The 16,931-nt window shown below is 40.2% G+C and overlaps 3 protein-coding genes across 3 annotated transcripts in view; 2 read left to right on the top strand and 1 right to left on the bottom strand.

Moving 5' to 3' along the window:
* Positions 1 to 16,931, bottom strand: part of LOC111511015 (intermembrane lipid transfer protein Vps13) — a 1,108,316-nt gene that overhangs the window by 816,370 nt on the left and 275,015 nt on the right.
* The window catches only part of LOC141480414 (uncharacterized), a 388,666-nt gene continuing 373,519 nt past the window's right edge, over positions 1,785 to 16,931 (top strand). Inside the window, exon 1 of the mRNA XM_074170360.1 lies at positions 1,785 to 2,315. Within this exon, the coding sequence (XP_074026461.1) occupies positions 1,955 to 2,315 (361 nt within the window). The 5' untranslated portion in view covers positions 1,785 to 1,954. The remainder of the gene's footprint in view (positions 2,316 to 16,931) is intronic.
* LOC141480411 (uncharacterized) lies at positions 12,938 to 14,261 on the top strand. The gene is made up of 2 exons (XM_074170353.1): positions 12,938 to 13,286; positions 13,350 to 14,261. The coding sequence occupies exons 1-2, from the start codon at positions 13,132 to 13,134 to the stop codon at positions 14,053 to 14,055; spliced, it is 861 nt and encodes a 286-aa protein (XP_074026454.1). The 5' UTR covers positions 12,938 to 13,131; the 3' UTR covers positions 14,056 to 14,261.

The raw sequence follows: 16,931 nt of genomic DNA, 5'->3' as shown, positions 1-16,931 counted from the left end.
AAGGGAAGAAGATAGCATTCTAGTAAGATACCAGAAAATTGGAAAAGAGTAAAAGTCCATTCAAGATAACAAGAGTTCATTTCATCGATGGGATAGTAGCATTCGTAAATTTCGACAATGATGGACAACCAAAGTCAGCTCATATTTCTAATATAAGGAAGTTTCATCACAGAAGTGATGACTTTGAAGAGGGGAAGCTTTGTAGTATAAGAACACTATGTATACCTACTTCTTTTTCATATATTCTTATAACCATGGTGATATAAAAAACAAGTATTGTAAAATTGTTAACAAGTAAAGTTATTAGTTAGGAATTCATCCTCTAGTTTATATAAATTTATTACATAATCAAACCCGTGGGTAAGGCTACCTATCGGGCGCGTCCCCAGGTGGCGGATAGGGGAACGGCCAGGGGACTGGAGGCCCTGTCCGGGAAGCCAATGTGGCCTTACGGACGGGGTTGCCGGACTCCTGGTAAGTGGCAGAAATAAGTAGGGTGAGGGGAACTAAAACCCCCCAAAAGCCCTGCAAAACATGCCACCGCGGACCAGCCTACCCAAGCTAAGGTGTAAGGAATCGTGCCGACAGCTGAATGGCCGCAGGGTGATATGCGGTTACGAACGATCCCCTTGAGTAACCGGGCGAAGCCTCATTGTAATTAGCCTTCCTCTGGTAATGTGGGGCTCTGCCAGAGGTGACCAACCCTTCCCTTGCTACTCGTGGGAACACACATGAACACAGACACACAAACAAAATAAAAAAACAACAAATCCCGAGGCTGAACAGCAATGCTCACCTCAATCTAGGGCGGGGGCTGGGGATGAACAGAAATGTTCACCCCAAGCTACCGCTCAGAATGAGGCTGGACATAGCAGACCACCTCTCGATGTAACGCTGAGGCCAAGGCGTAAGCGTATTAGCGGCGACGAGGCCAAGAGGAGAAAGAAAGCGAAAGAGGCAGGAGTGGCAGCAACTATGAATGCAACCTCCCCCTCTCCCACTCCATCTCCAACAACAAGGGCACCTCTTGCGGCGGGCGCCAAGAGCTCCGCCTTGAAAAAAGGCAAGGAACCGACTGCCACTGCAGGAAAGCGCCCTCACGCGAGTACCTCCACGGAGGGAACCCCAAGGAGGTTGAAGAAGCTGTGCAGCGACAGTAATGTCGCTGCACCCTCCAAAACCTTCGTGGAGGCCGCCGTGAGACACCTCAAGGTAGCCATCATAGATGAGACTAACAGGTACGGTAAGGTTACCTCAGAACGAGAGAGTATCATCAAAAAACAACTGTTGGAGGAACTGGACAAGATCATCTTCTCCGCCTCCAGCAACAACAGCAAACCGCCCACATTCAAATCGTGGACATACTCTGGTGAAATCATCAGAGTCTGAAATGACGACGTGGCGCTAGAGTGGCTGAAGAAAGCCACAATGAATATTAAGCCGTGGGAGGAGGCATCACTGGTGGTCGTCAGTGTGGATAAGCTCCCAAAGCTTACCAAAGCCTCACTCTGGATCCCGGAGGACGTCCATAAGACAACATCCGGTGAAAAGGAGAGGGTGCTAGGTCGGCTGAAGGCGCAGAACCCTGACCTGACGGTAGCAAGATGGTGTACTTTCCATCATGAGGCTAAGATGAACCTACAAGGACACCTCTTCGTCTTCGGGATCGAAGACGATGATATGGCTGTCCTAAAGAAGAAGTCGATGAGGGTAAGCTACGCGTTTACCTCACTGACCATCAGGGTATCAAAGCGAGGCCACCTCCCCCCTAGCGGGGGAGCAGATGGTCCTCTAAAGGTAACTTTGAATCCAACAACTGTCTCATGGGCAAGGACGTTGGAAAAAAGTAAAAATAATACAATGCAACCTCCAACACAAAAAGGCGGCAACGGCAACACTATGTCTCCACCTTGATGCATTGGAGGAGGCAATAGCTTTGATCCAGAAGCCCTGGATGATAAAGACCAAAATTACTGGTTTCAGTAGCCTAACTGGTCAAATTTTCAGCTTACCAAACAACAAGCAACCTAGGACGGCTGCCTACGTTCCTAGGAAATACAGAGAGTTTCCGATGGCACAATTCAGCACCTCAGACCTCACTGCGGTTAAAGTTGAATGTCCAGTGGGAAAAGGCAAATATATGGCGTTGATTATCGCATCGGTGTACCTCCCTTCAGATGCAGCCACCCTACCACCGACCAGAGAAATGGAGGTACTAGTGGATCACTGCCTCAACCAGAGAGTGGAGCTAATATTGGGTTGCGACTCAAACTCTCACCACTTGAGCTGGGGCAGCAAGGATATCAACGCCCGAGGTAAGTCACTATATGAATATATAATACAGAAAGATCTAACAATTTTGAACAGAGGCACGGAGCCAAACATTAATAGATATCACGTTTACGACAGCCAAAATATCAAACAAAATCCAAGACTGGCAAGTCTCGGACCATATTTCTATGTCAGACCACCGCTGGCTGACCTATACGGTAAATCAGGATCTCAGGACCACTGTAAAATCCCGTGACCCGAAGAGGACGGATGCAGCTCTCTACAATCGACTGTTGAGAGGAGCTCTGCGGGAAACAGAGGTCCTGACTCCTGGCAACAGTGAAGAACTGGAAAGGTATACGGTATCTATCCACAGCAAAATAAACATTGCCTATAAGGAATCCTGTCCGATGAGGATGGTTCAAACACATGGCACAATCAACACATGGTGGTGCCCTGAATTGGAACACCTCAGAAAGACAGCGAGAACGACTTTTAATAAGGCAAAACCAGTGGGGACTGGACACTCTTATGGCGCACCTGGATGGAATATTCAGAGCCTCTCTAGCTCTAAGGTATATTCACAGGGGTATATTCATAGATATCGAGGGAGAGTTTGATAAAACAACCTTTCCAACAATTACCCAGCAACTACACTCCTGGTAGTAGGAGAATGGATACTCCAGATGCTCTCTGGCAGAGCAATAAGTATTAATGTAGAAGACATCACAGTGAAAGGACTGGTCATGAGGGGATGTCCACAGGGAGGGGTCTTATCACCCCTTCTCTGGAACATAGTTCTGGATACCCTAAATAATCACCTTAACAAAAATGGATTCTACACAATTGCATACGAAGATGACAAAGTTATCTTGCAGACCGGCAAATTTGTGAAAACACTGTGCGATAGAGCGCAGAATGGGCTCAAATTAATAGAAACATGGTGTAAGGAACACTCAATGTCGATCAATCCCAAGAAGACTGAAATGGTCCTTTTCACCAGGAAAAGAAGTTTAACGGGCTTAAAACCTCCCGAAATCTTCAAAAGCAAACTAAACTTCTCTGAAGAGGTGAAATACCTTGATACTATGCTCGACAAGAAGCTAACATGGAACTCTAATATACAGAGTAGAGCAAAAAGAGCATACGTGGCTTATGAGCAATGTCAGAGGACAGTAGGACGCGCATGGGGTCTTTCACCCCTGGATCTACACTGCAATAATAAGACCTATGTTAACGTATGGAGCCGTTGCATGGGGATCGAAAGTTCTACAAGCAACGGCCATCCAAAAATTATATCAAATACAGCGACTGGCTTGTTTAAACATCACAGGAGCCATAAAAACAACACCAACCGCGGCAATGGAATTAATCACGGGTCTGACCCCTCTGGATTGCCCTACGTTAAGGAGGTTGCGTTAATGGCCATGGTACGATTGTGCACGGCTGGTGTAAACCTCGAAGTAGGAATGGGTCAATTCAGGCTAGGCCTATGGCGGGAAGCACTCACTGCGCAACCTCTGCTGCAGGCAACAAGTTTGTGTTTAATAAACCCTACAAAATACAAATTAAGCAGAACACAGAGTCAGATGCTACAAATACAATACGGATTCATACAGACGGCTCAAAAACCAAAGAAAGCTCAGGATGTGGGAGTGTACTCCAGGTCACTAAGCCTAAGGATTAAGTGGGGAATGGAAAGAAATACCAGCGTGGTCCAAAGATAACTGACTGGTATCTCAATCGCCACAAAAGAAATAACCAAGAAAAGAATTTCTGGCAAAAACATAACAATCTGCACTAATAGCGACAAGCACTATTAGCCTTGAACAGACAGTGTGTTACCTCATGGCTAGTACTAGAGCGCCACCAAGATTTAGCCAAAGCCTCGGTAGATAATAACATCATCCTGAGGTGGGTTAAAGGGCACAAGAGTGAAGGTAATCGCATTGCCGACTCTTTAGCCAAGGAAGCGGCTGGACTAAGAATTTTAGGACCCAGTGGCCTGATGACTTCGACAATTGCGGAACTAGTCAAATGTTACACCCATGCTCAATCCTTAAAGAGATGGGTTGAAATCAAAGGATGTAATCTTGCCAGGATTACCTTGGGCGACCCTGGGAAGCTGGCGCCGAAGAAATATCTTGCGATGACCAGGAAAAATCTACGCCTTACAGTAGGATTTCTGACTGGCCACTGTCAACTAAGGAAACACCTCCATAATATGGGGCTAGTAGACACACCTCTATGCAGGATGTGTGAACAGGAAGATGAGACTGTCAGGCATGTCCTGTGCGAGTGCCCGGAGTTATCGTCAATAAGAGAGTGTGTGTTCGGCGAGTCTTGGCCTACACTCCCAGCTTACTACTTCCTCCCTACTCTACAGATACAGATACATAATTAAACAAACTGGCTAGAATAATGGTTATCCTATTCATTTAATTGACAATTTTCATCAACTTTACATCATCAACAAGAACTCATGATCTCTCTTGTCATTATCTAGGTTTTCTTCTATTCGTTTTTTTCGTAGTTTCCAACAATATTAAAAACCTCTTTCGAAAATCTGACAAAAATCTTAGTATTTCCTTCCTTTGCAATAATACGTTGAGTGAATATCTCATCAGTAGTAAAGATGAAGTTCCTCTTTTAGAAAAATCAGGTGTGTATCAACTCACTTATTCAACCTCCAATTGTTCTGCGGTGTTTGTTTGCCAAACAGGCCGATCGTTCAATATGACTACTAAATATACATGTATGTGAAGGCGGCTTTGGTTTATTCTGATTCTGATTAATCACCTGCACTTTGAGCTATGCACTACTTTCTGGATAAGGTTTATATTTCCTAACTTGAAATTCATACGATATTCTTGAGATAGAAATGTATAACGTTATTTAGAAAATTCAGCAAAATTCAGCATATACAGTCATAGAATATAGAAAAATTGCTCGAAATTTTTGACACTAATCTGTTGGATTCTGGAATTAGTAAAAGGTGGAATCTGTTTAAAATCTGTTTTCCACTATCGCCCCCTTACGAACGACTCTTTTTAGAGGTTGCTATCATTTTCAATATATCATCTTCTTCAGACGTGTCAAATGCGAAGTAAACTCGGCTCTATTACTTAATGAATATTATTGAAGATTTTCCCAACACCAAACCGTTATTTTAACACCTTGCCACGTGTTTCGATCACCAAGTGATCATCTTCAAGAGGAAGATCTTCCTGACACAAGTTCATTACCGTTGATCTCACCAAAAAGAACAAACCTATATGTCTATAACGTCAATTTTAGTCTGACAACACCTCCATACCATACGGTTTCAAGAAGTCGAAGAACTGATAAATAAAATTACAAACGATCACAAAATCAGCCGTTTTCATGGTAAAAATGAAAATCAGCTGCTTTCACACAGTTTTGTAACGATTTGGTTGCATATTTCGAATAAATCAACAATCACCTATTCTAATAAAGGAGTCATTTGAGAAAACTAATGAAGTGCTTCCAATAGTTTGGAAAGCGATTATTCTGCTGTTAGAACATAAAATAAACAGAAAATGGTTCTGCCTTTTTGTATGATATAATGGAAATTATTCAATCCACGAACCTTAATGTCTTAAGGTAAGTAGATCAACTGAAAAGGAGAATCTCTCCCTCTAAAAATCACACGTCATAACCTTAGATTTTATATGTCTTCTATCCTTCCTATGCCATTACCCCATCCCTATATTCAACAAAATTCAAATTGGCAAACTCATCGTGTCATTGTGATTTAATTATCCATCTCTATTTAGAGATTACCGTTTGTGCAGTCTATTCAATAAAAAGAGCCATACTAATTGAGAAAAAATGATGCCACTAGACGAATTGATGAACCGTCTCTATTAATTTAGAGATTAGTGTTCGTGATGTCTATTCAATAAAAAAAACATACTATTTGAGTAAAAAAACGATGCCACTAGACGAAACAATGAACCGTCTCTATTGATCCATTTAAACAGTTGATTTTCCTTATGGCAAGAGTGTTTTTGGCCTCCACCAGCGGCGGCTCGTCAGAGGAGGCAAGGGAGGCTTAGCCTCCCCATAAAATTTGAGGCTGTTCATCGCAAAAAATTAAAAGATATTGACAAATAATTATGATTATTTTTATCTTAAAAATGCTTGGGTATCATTAGTTTACCATTAATTTTTAATATAAATACATAATATGCCCGAAAAAACACTATCACTCACTTCGTAGTACGTACCACACTGTAACCTGCATCAATAAACTTCAAACGCACCGCCCATGAACGAATAACGAATAAATCATCAACCCGAAAAAATAAATGCCATACGTTGCAAGGGAACCAAGCCTCCGACCGCTTTGAAAGACACAAGCTCCGCGAAACCGAACCAACCAGAGACATACGTCCCGATTTGTAATTTTAGTTGCGGAAATTATAGCGTTAGAGGAGGCTAGTCTTCAGTCTCCGTTAGTCTACGACTGCGTTTGTTTTTTTTTCATTTATTATGGATAAGTTGGACGAAATTAAAAAAATCTGACGATATCATCGATTGGTTAATGACAAATAATTTCAAGTCTTTATCTTATGATAATAAATTTTACATTATTAAAACTCTGGGATGGCCTCAACCAAATCGACAAAATCGAGGATTTAATATTAGTTGGTACAATAAATGCGATTGGTTAACCGGCTCCATTAAACGAGAAAAACTTTTTTGTTGGCCCTGTGTTTTATTTTCCGTACAAACCGAAGTAGGAGATTTGAGCCGGTTCTAAGCCTCCCCCCACCACTATGACGTATTAATTGCTTTTTTATTGGTTGTTGTTTGGTGAAGTCACTGTGATGTGACCTTGAAGGGTGTGGTGTATGGATTGTTCAGAAATTTTTTCCCGGTTCTAATCCTCCCCCCACCAATATGACGTGTTATTTGATTTTTTTTGTTGTGCAGTGAAGTCAAGGCGTTGTGACCTTGAAGTGTCTGGTGCATGGATCGTTCAGATTTTTTTTTCATATGAGATTTTGTGTGTGTATGTGTGTGTGTGTGTGTGTTAGAGAATGCACGGTACAGGGTTTCATCATGTGCTTGTTTGTCTATGTGCAAACATACGTCTGCATACTTCGAAGATCCTCCAAGTAATGAATGCTCCATCGGTGTGAGGGCACCAAGTTAGTAGTGGAGTGACGTCACAGCAATAACCGTTCAACGGCTAGAGAGCGACATGTTCACTCCACGACGTGTGGCAGAGTAATGCGTATTCATCGGTCTGCTCTCACCTCCCTCGATGTAGTGAAGGATGTGACGTAACGCCCCAGACTCGCCATCAATGGTGACACGCAGGCGGGCGAGGACTGTGCTAACGTCTGTCCTCTCCGAGAGCGCAACGACAATTGCTTGTTCGGCTATCGCTCTCGAAGCAGTGAATGATGTGACGTAACGCATCACCCTACCCTCGCTATTGATGGTGACACGCAGGCGGGCGAGGACTGTGCAAACGTCTGCCCTCTCCGAGAGCGCAACGATCACTGCTTGCTCGTGCCGGCAACTGTTATCGCATCAAATTGGGAGATGGGCTTGGCTGTGACGTCAGGCATCTCTAGTGGATGCATCGATGTGTCCTTACCTACCCTCACTCTCTACGGTGATGCGCAGGCGACGTGGATTATGGTATTTAAGAAGCGGGCGAGTGTTGGTTATGTCAGTTTCCATCGAGTGAGTTAGTGAGAACATATCATAGAAAATGTATTCTTGTGAATGTGGTAAATCTTTTACCCGTAGTGACAACCTTCGTCGTCATCAGCTCCAGAGTTGCCAAGGAGGGCCATCAGTGAAACGAGTGAGATTAGATGACGCTGCAGCACCTATGTACACATGTAATTGTTGTAATGTGATGATTCCATTGACTCAAGTGAATTCTCACAATAGAACTCTACAACATAAGAATAATACATGTGTTCAATTCAGTGATGGTGTTCAAATTATAAAGAGCGCCTTCAAACGTCGGATTGCGACATACAGGGTGCAGAGTTCCATTGTTTCCACCGATTACATGTTATTCTTTAATGAAATCAGGCAGAAAGTTATAGAATTATTGGAATCGGCCATCAGGGTTCACAAAATCATCAAAGTGAATATGGAAGTATTTGGGAGTTATATTCTACAAACACAAGACCTGAAGGAAACCAAATCATTTAATTCACAGAATAGAACAGTTGATCAATCTACTGATTTGAATTCCTTATTTGATGGATTTCGAAATGGGATTATCGCTCAAACTACAGAATTCCAGGAACGTGATTCAGGTAAACATTTCTACCAAGTTTTAATTGGATGGATTAGTAATATTGTTCTGTATTTAAGGTTGGACTTGTGAAAAAATCATGTTTCTGGAGTTGAACATTAATAAATACAGCCCGCTCAGTGGATGTTCATATGTGAAGCTGCCTGAATGTATCGAGCGTAGGAAGGCCGTGGTTAATGTCCGTAATGAAGATCAGCATTGTTTTGCATGGGCTATCACTTCAGCACTACATCCTGCAATCGATAGAACATCAGAAGTTTCATCGTATCCACATTTCAGTACAGTCATAGATGTAACAGGTATGAATTTTCCGGTAAAGTTGAAAGATATTGTGAAATTTGAAGACAAGAATGATATTTCAGTTAATGTGTACGGTTTAGAAAGTAAATTCGAGAAGGGTAAAATAATGTATGAAATAATTGGACCATTACGTTACTCTCAGAGAAGACTTAGAAGACATGTCAATTTGTTACTTATCACAGATGATTTCGGTAATAATCATTATTGTTGGATTAAAGATCTTTCAAGATTAGTTTCAAGCCAATTATCGGCTCATGAACATAAGAAATATTTTTGTGATGGCTGTTTATTATATTTTTCTAATGAACAATTACTATTACGTCATAAGATAAATGATTGTAATCACTTGAGTACTACAACACCATCAACCAATTTCAAAGTCAATAAATATGGGAAAACGGTACCTGAAAATATACTAACTTTTGAAAACTTTGAGAAACAAATGAAGGTACCATTTGTAGTGTATGCCGATTTTGAATCAGTACTGAAGCCGATTCAAACCACTAAACCAAATCCTGAATACTCGTATTCGATCAAGACATTCAAACATGAGCCTTATTCATTTGCTTATTTGATTAAATGTTCATACAATGATGATTTATCAAAATTTGTTTCGTATAGGGGTGTGGATGCAGCCCAGAAATTCGTTAGCAAAATCGAAGATGATTTGAAAAATATTTATGAAAATCATCTCAGGTTTCCTATTCCTATGGATGTACAAACTCCTGAGGAAGAGGAACAGTTTGCTTCTGCCACAAATTGTGGCATTTGTTCCAAACAATTTAATGATGGCGAAGTCAAAGTGAGGGATCATTGTCACCTCACAGGAAAAAAAAGGTCCCCTGCTGCTCATTCATCTTGTAATTTGAATTTTAAATTGCCAAATTTCATTCCTATAATTTTTCACAATCTCAGTGGATATGATTGTCATTTATTCATAAAGGAATTGTATAAAAACAAAGATAAAGTGGATGTCATCCCACAAACTAATGAGAAATATATATCTTTCACAAAACATCTCTTTACACACTCCTATACGGATAAAGATGGTAGGGTGAAGAAGAATTATTTGAAAATGAGATTCATTGATAGTTTCAGATTCATGCCTAGTTCTTTGGAGAATTTAGGTGCAAATTTAACATCTGATCAGTGTATCGAGATGCGCAAACATTTCCCACAAATTGAAAATTTCAATTTGATGAGAAAGAAAGGTGTATTTCCCTATAGTTTTGTTGATGACATCGAAAAACTGAATCATCCAAGACTTCCAACCAAAAATCAATTTTATGATAAACTCAATTGTGAACATGTATCAGATAATGATTATGGGAGAGCTCAACTTGTTTGGAATTTATTCGAATGTCAGGATTTGGGTGAATACTCTGATTTATATTTAAAGTCAGATGTGTTACTATTATGTGACATTTTTGAAAACTTTAGAAATATATCTGTTGATAAATATAAATTGGATCCGGCACAATACTTCACTGCACCCGGATTATCGTGGGATGCCATGTTGAAATATACTAATATTGAATTGGAATTACTAACTGATATTGATATGGTTCACTTCTTTCAAAAAGGTATTCGTGGTGGAATAAGTCAATGTAGTGAAAGGAAACATAAAGCAAACAATAAATTTTTACCGGATTATAATCCAAATGAACCATCTTCATTCATTTCATATTTGGATGCAACAAATCTATATGGTCATAGCATGTCGCAACCATTACCAACAGGTGAATTTTCATGGTTAGCACCTCATGAAATTCTCAATCTTGATATAATGAATGTGGATATTGATAGTCCTTATGGATATGTATTGGAAGTGGATATACATTATCCCCAAGAACTTCATGATAAACATTCCGATTTACCATTCTTAGTTGAACGTTTGATACCTCCATATGCAAAATCGAAAGTTCCCAAATTAATTCCAAATTTAAACGACAAAAGAAAATATATTGTTCACTATAGAAACTTACAGCAAGCTGTCAATCATGGTTTGATAGTGATGAACACACATAGAGTATTGAGGTTTAAGCAATCATGTTGGATGAAGCCTTATATAGATTTGAATACTGAAATGCGTAATAGGTCTAATAACAAATCTGAAAAAGATTTCTACAAACTAATGAATAATGCAGTCTATGGAAAAACAATGGAAAACGTAGACAATAGAATTGATGTTAGACTCATTACACATTGGGAAAATATAAAAAGAACTATAGGTGCTAGTTGTCTCATATCTCGACCAAATTTTAAAAAATGCTCTATTTTTACAGAAAATTTTGTTGCCATTCAATTGGCTAGAGTAAAAGTTCATTATGATAAACCACTATATTTAGGATTTTCCATTCTAGAATTATCTAAAACAGTTATGTATGATTTTTTCTATGGATGTATCAAACAACAGTTTGGAGAAGATGCGTCCTTACTCTACACTGATACCGACTCCCTTATTCTCAAAGTAAATACAGACAATTTCTATGAATTTATCAAAAATAATATAAATAAGTTCGATACATCTAATTATAAAATAGGAAACCAATTCAATATTCCAGTGACAAAGTCAGTTCTGGGTAATTTCAAAGATGAATTCCCAAATGATCCAATAATCAGCTTTTACGGTACAGGTGCTAAAGCGTATTACGTGAAATCTGTTGATGGTGAACTGAAGAAGGCCAAAGGTGTGAAACGATCTGTTATAAAGAATGAATTGACATGTGAAGACTATGAAAAAATCATTGAAGAGGGAGGTATGATATTCAGGAAGATGAACTCGTTCAGAAGCGTATTGCATGATATTTACACTGAATTGAAAAATAAAGTCGCTTTATCGTATCATGACGACAAGAGATTCATCATTCCGAATACCACTCGAACTCTTCCATGGGGTCATAGCGATATAGAATTTTATCGAAATGATCCTAATGATAACATTCGTTGGGTGTCTGAAATCGTTCATTCTTTTTCTCAAGAGAGCGCCTTAGACCAACTAATCAATTTGTTGACTGTAGAGATGAATAATTGAATTATAATTCGAAGTATTATTGCTTATTCCTTCAAACCGGAACATTCTTATTTGTGATTATTTGTGATTATTGTATTATGTATTGTATATGTATCACTTTTACCAAGTTACTTAGATGAATAAAAAATGATAAAAATATTATTTGTTTCATTTCTATTTTCCTAACCAATTACTGTAAAGTATATAACATAATGTAAATGAAAGAAATATCAGTTTGAAAAGAATCATCGTAGAGTGCACAATGTCTAAAACAATCGATAAGTTTGGTAGAAAAAGAAAATTGGGTGGTAATGTCATTCGAGGTCCTCCCGGGATTGGTTTTAAATTAACAAAAGATGGTCATTATGACATGCAAAGAAAAATATTGAAAAATATAAGCGAACCAATTGACAAGAGTGATTGTGTAACTGTATCATATCTTGAGGGGGAAATTAACGGAACAAAGGAGGTTATACTTCTAGCCCTACAAGCTGCAATACAATCCACAATAGGTAATATTGCTCGCGATGCCCGTCAAGCATTTGACGATAAAATTGCAGAGGCTCGGATAACTTTCACTCGTAAATTTGACAAACTTACAAATGATGTGGACATAAAAATGTCTGACATAACAGCGTCTACAAATAAAAAATTTGATGCTATGTCAAACATAACAGGGACTACAATGAAAAAGTATGATGTACTAGAAGAGAGAGTTGAAGTTTTGGAGAAAAGCCATAAAGTCAGGCCATCAGGTGGACTGGGATATCCAGGACTGGACATTGATCCAAATGTTAGAATAATAGAACCAAAACCAAAACCAACAGATGACGTATTAATTGAACCAACATGGTGAATTTACTCCCGCGTTAGGTTAGATTAATACATACTGTAGGTTAGGGTCATAGGTGTTAGGTTAGGTTAGGTTTCACGGCGCGCGAAGCGCGCGGGTGGGGGTGGGGGGCGGCGGGGCCGCGCGTAGCGCGGCCCCGCCGCCCCCCACCCCCCACCCCCCCCCTCCTCCCCCCGGGGTGGTGGGTGGGGGCCACCGCGCCGGCGCGCGAAGCGCGCCGGCGCGGTGGCCCCATTACGCTCGCGCCGGCGCGCGAAGCGCGCCGGCGCGAGCGTAGCGAATTGGGGCGTAAGCCGCGCGGAGCGCGGCCCGCTTTCTTCCCACCATTGCTCACCCCGCCCACTTCCTACCATTTCTCGCCCCACCATATTCCAACCATTGCGCATGCACGCCCCCACCTCATTCCCTCCACTCCCAATGATGTTGATACCCCGAGGAGCACGTTCTTCTACATTCAGTACGACAACTCCAGTCATCCAGAGCAGTCCAGCCATACTCAACCAGAAGCAGTGTACTATACGACGAGGAGCTAAGTTTGAGTAAGTTAACAATGTACTTTAATTTTTTACATCTACTAACTTTGTATTATTTTACATTTTCAGAATGGCATCCAACACTCAGGAATTAAATAACGCTGTGGCATCCATCATGCCTATGACAGAGCAGGAGAAGGCATCCACTTCACGAGTTAGGTGCAGATCCACCAGCCCTGACTTATTCGAGGAGGAGGAGGAAGTCAGGCCTGTAAAGAAGGTTTGCCAACGACCTGCAGCGAAGGTTGGTCCTATTTCTAAGTACCGAGCTACTTGCAATAGGACTAATCCTTATGCAGGTAGTTGGTCGACCGCTCCAAACAGCTTAAGGCCCTCCACACCACCCGCAGCAGTAGTGGAACAACCTAGGGCGCCTTCTCCGGAGGAGCCACCAGTTGTATTGTCCCCATCGGAGGAGGCTCCCATCGTATTCACTCCGTCGGTGGTGCCGCTTTCGCCGATGCTGGCAACACCGGTGACGAATCCTGAAGTGTTAGTGCCACAAGTGCGACAGCCTATCGGAGAGGTTAGTGAAATGTTGGACAGTTTTCTACAGAGATGTAAGGAAGCAGAACATGCTTCTCGAGCTAGTGAGGCCGCGTTGGTTAAAAGGAAGCGCGAAATGGCTGAAATTGTTAACCGACGGAGGGAAGCAGAAAAAGTAATAGCCGAACTAGATCGGAAGTATGCATCTCTGGAGAAAAAGTGTGAAGCAGATACCTCTTCGATAGAGACTTATAAAAAGTTAGTGACTTTTATAAAAACTTTCCCATAGATTAAGTGTAAGTGTAGTAAGATTAGTTTTAGGTTAGTTAGGAATATTTAATTAAGATAGTTTTAAGTTTATGTTTGTAATTTTAGGAAATAAAAATAAAATAAAAAAAAAGAAGTGAAATTAAGGGTGTACATTGTTTTGGTTTGGTACACATTGAACAATGCGATGGTTGGAGCATTTTTCTTCACTTCGTCTCATTATTATTTCCTTTTTTTATTTCAATTACAAGTTCTTCTATGCAAATACCTCACATCAATTTTTGTGTTCTCTAATCTATTGTAAATAATCTCTTGGGAAGAAAATATGTTTCATAATGAAATCAATAAGTATATTTCATATAATTCATATAGTATTTTCAATTTTCTCTTTCATGGAATATAGCTCATGTCATTTTTGAAATTCATTCCCACTTAATCCCCTCTCCTCCCCACTCCTCCCCCACTCCCTTTCAAAAGTATAAAAGTAGGAATTATCTGTTGGAATATTCAGTTGATCAGCCACCTTCAACATGGAACCTGATTCAACTACTGAGCCGTACAGTGACCCAGCGCATCAACATCCTTACTGGGCTTCTATCCATGAAGGTTTCGTTACCTCCACGACTGCACCTCACTCGATGAATTATGATGACATAATTTATGATGATCGGATACAAGTGCTTCACGTTACTGGAACCGATCAAGCGGACCTGTCTGATGGGGATTATCCAGATCCCTATGATTGGCGGAATGATTACGAATGGGATACACAGTCCGGAAACACAGACGACGACGACAGCGATGACGATGATGACGGTGACGCTGACAATGAGTCCGATGATAGTCCTCCACCATCCCCTATCCTGATTGATGAAGTCCTGAATTCAGACGATGATATGTAATCGTTTCCTCATTTCTCCCATCCTTTCTATTCCTTTCCTTTCCTTCCACGGAGTACACACTTTTTGGTTGGTGTACACGAGGCACTGCGAGGTTGGGGCAGTGTCTTTTTCCCTCTCCCTTATTAGTTTTTTTTTATAATAATCACTCAGAGTTTCTAATAATAATAATCACTTAGAATTTCAAGAAAATTGTCATTCTTATTGCTTTCGAATTTCAAACACTGAATTGTTCTACATTTACACTTCACCCCCTCCTTTTTTTTCCAATATAAATAAAGCATCAATCCCAGTTCTATATCATTCTTCCACAATGTCGAGTGCTGATTCCACCACCGAACCGATGAGTGTACCAGAGTGTTCTATGACGAGTACAGGCCCCATCCAGGTACATAGAATAGATTCAACGTTCGATCATTTCAGTACAAATTTTGCACAAATGCTGCAACGTATCTATGATCTACCTGATGATTTCCCGGCACGTATGGAAGAAGGTATGCAAGAGGAAGTAGAGGCAGAGTTAGAGATGGATGTCAATGAGTTAGACGATCTAGAGGATAACGAGCTAGATAATTATGCTAATGATGATGCCATTAGTATATCGTCTGATTCAGATGATTATGAGGATGACATCATCAGTATATCATCAGATACAGATGATGATACAATCATCATTGTTTCTGATGATGATGAGGAGCGTTAGTCCATACCATTGCATGGAATAATAAAAAAAACAGCCCTTTTCAGGGCTACAATTGAAGACTGAAACAATAAAAAAAATAGCTCTTTTCAGAGCTATCATTATACTTTCAAACAGAAACAGGTTCATACCATTGTTAACATTATAGTCTCAAACAAAATGTATGTATGTAAAAGTATTCATCATTATATGCATACAATGATTGACAAAATGCCAACTTCAACTTTCATTTAAAGTAGTACTCATCATATGCATAGATATTCAATGACTATCAAATTCCAAATATCGACTTTTCAGTCAAAGTAGTAATTTATTTGTCATATAATGTATAGATATTCAAAGACTAACAAATTACTTAGACTTTTATTAGTCAAAGTATTCATTTGTCATATAATCTATGAATACTAATACAACTAACTACTGTTTGTGTGAATAATGTAGCCCTGAAAAGGGCTGTTGTTTTTTTGACCAGTAGGTCCACGGTTATTGTGCCACAGGTTGGACATTATTACATATAATACATGTAGATACTCGGGTGAAGTTTGTTAGTGGCCTCTCGCAAGCTTCACACCAATTCTGTCCCATTTCCATAATTGAGACAGTGTTGTGGGTGTTGACATGGGCATACCACCCTCCATTATTGTTTCTATGCGAATAAAACCGAAAGCAGCACCAACATAGTTTTTTGTTCTCTCCATCTATTGTGCTGATCAATACGTATGCATCCATTGCACAATACAAATCCAAGGGATCTTCCAGTGTCTCACTGACATTGAGCGTTCGCATACCGATCCTCAAAGCACCATCGCCTTCAGTTGTGTCAGCTTCTATCCCTTCATCATCTCCTTCTTCATCCATGACCCTCTCAAACTCCATCACGTCATCATCTTCGTCGCTTTGGTTGGCCTCGTTTTCAACTTCGTCTATCTCATCTTCATCGACTCCAACATCTTCTGCTTCAACTATCACTTCCTCTAGCGGAACATTGACATCCTCATCATCTGATTCGTCTATCCAATTGTTTTCATCAACAGCAGATATTCTATTTAATGCAGCATTTATTTTTGCAGAATTCATCTTGTTGTTGTTTGCTCACAGTTGTAGAGAGTGAATGAATGAACTCTAGGTTTGCAAGTCGACTTATATAGGAGGTGATGCGACTCCCACTTGACTCGTTTAGAGTGGAATAGTAGGAGAAGTTATCCCACTATACTTTCACATGATGTTGATTTGTATAAATAGAGATCGTAGGTGTAGGAGAGAGCATTCAGAGTTTCTGTAAGTCATCTCTTAATATTT

This window comes from Leptinotarsa decemlineata, unplaced genomic scaffold, assembly GCF_025532065.1.
Source record: "Leptinotarsa decemlineata unplaced genomic scaffold, Ldec_3_MD MMD2_P_RNA_scaffold_8, whole genome shotgun sequence".
Classification (NCBI taxonomy): domain Eukaryota; kingdom Metazoa; phylum Arthropoda; class Insecta; order Coleoptera; family Chrysomelidae; genus Leptinotarsa; species Leptinotarsa decemlineata.
This window is presented reverse-complemented; position numbering and strand designations above follow the sequence as displayed.

What these genes read in the sequence shown, in the direction of transcription:
- LOC141480411 (XM_074170353.1), top strand. Translation starts at nt 13,132, where the DNA reads ATGCACGCCCCCACCTCATTCCCTCCACTCCCAATGATGTTGATACCC. An exon ending in CGACGAGGAGCTAAGTTTGA is followed by an intron (nt 13,287 to 13,349) that starts GTAAGTTAACAA and finishes TTACATTTTCAG; the next exon opens with AATGGCATCCAACACTCAGG.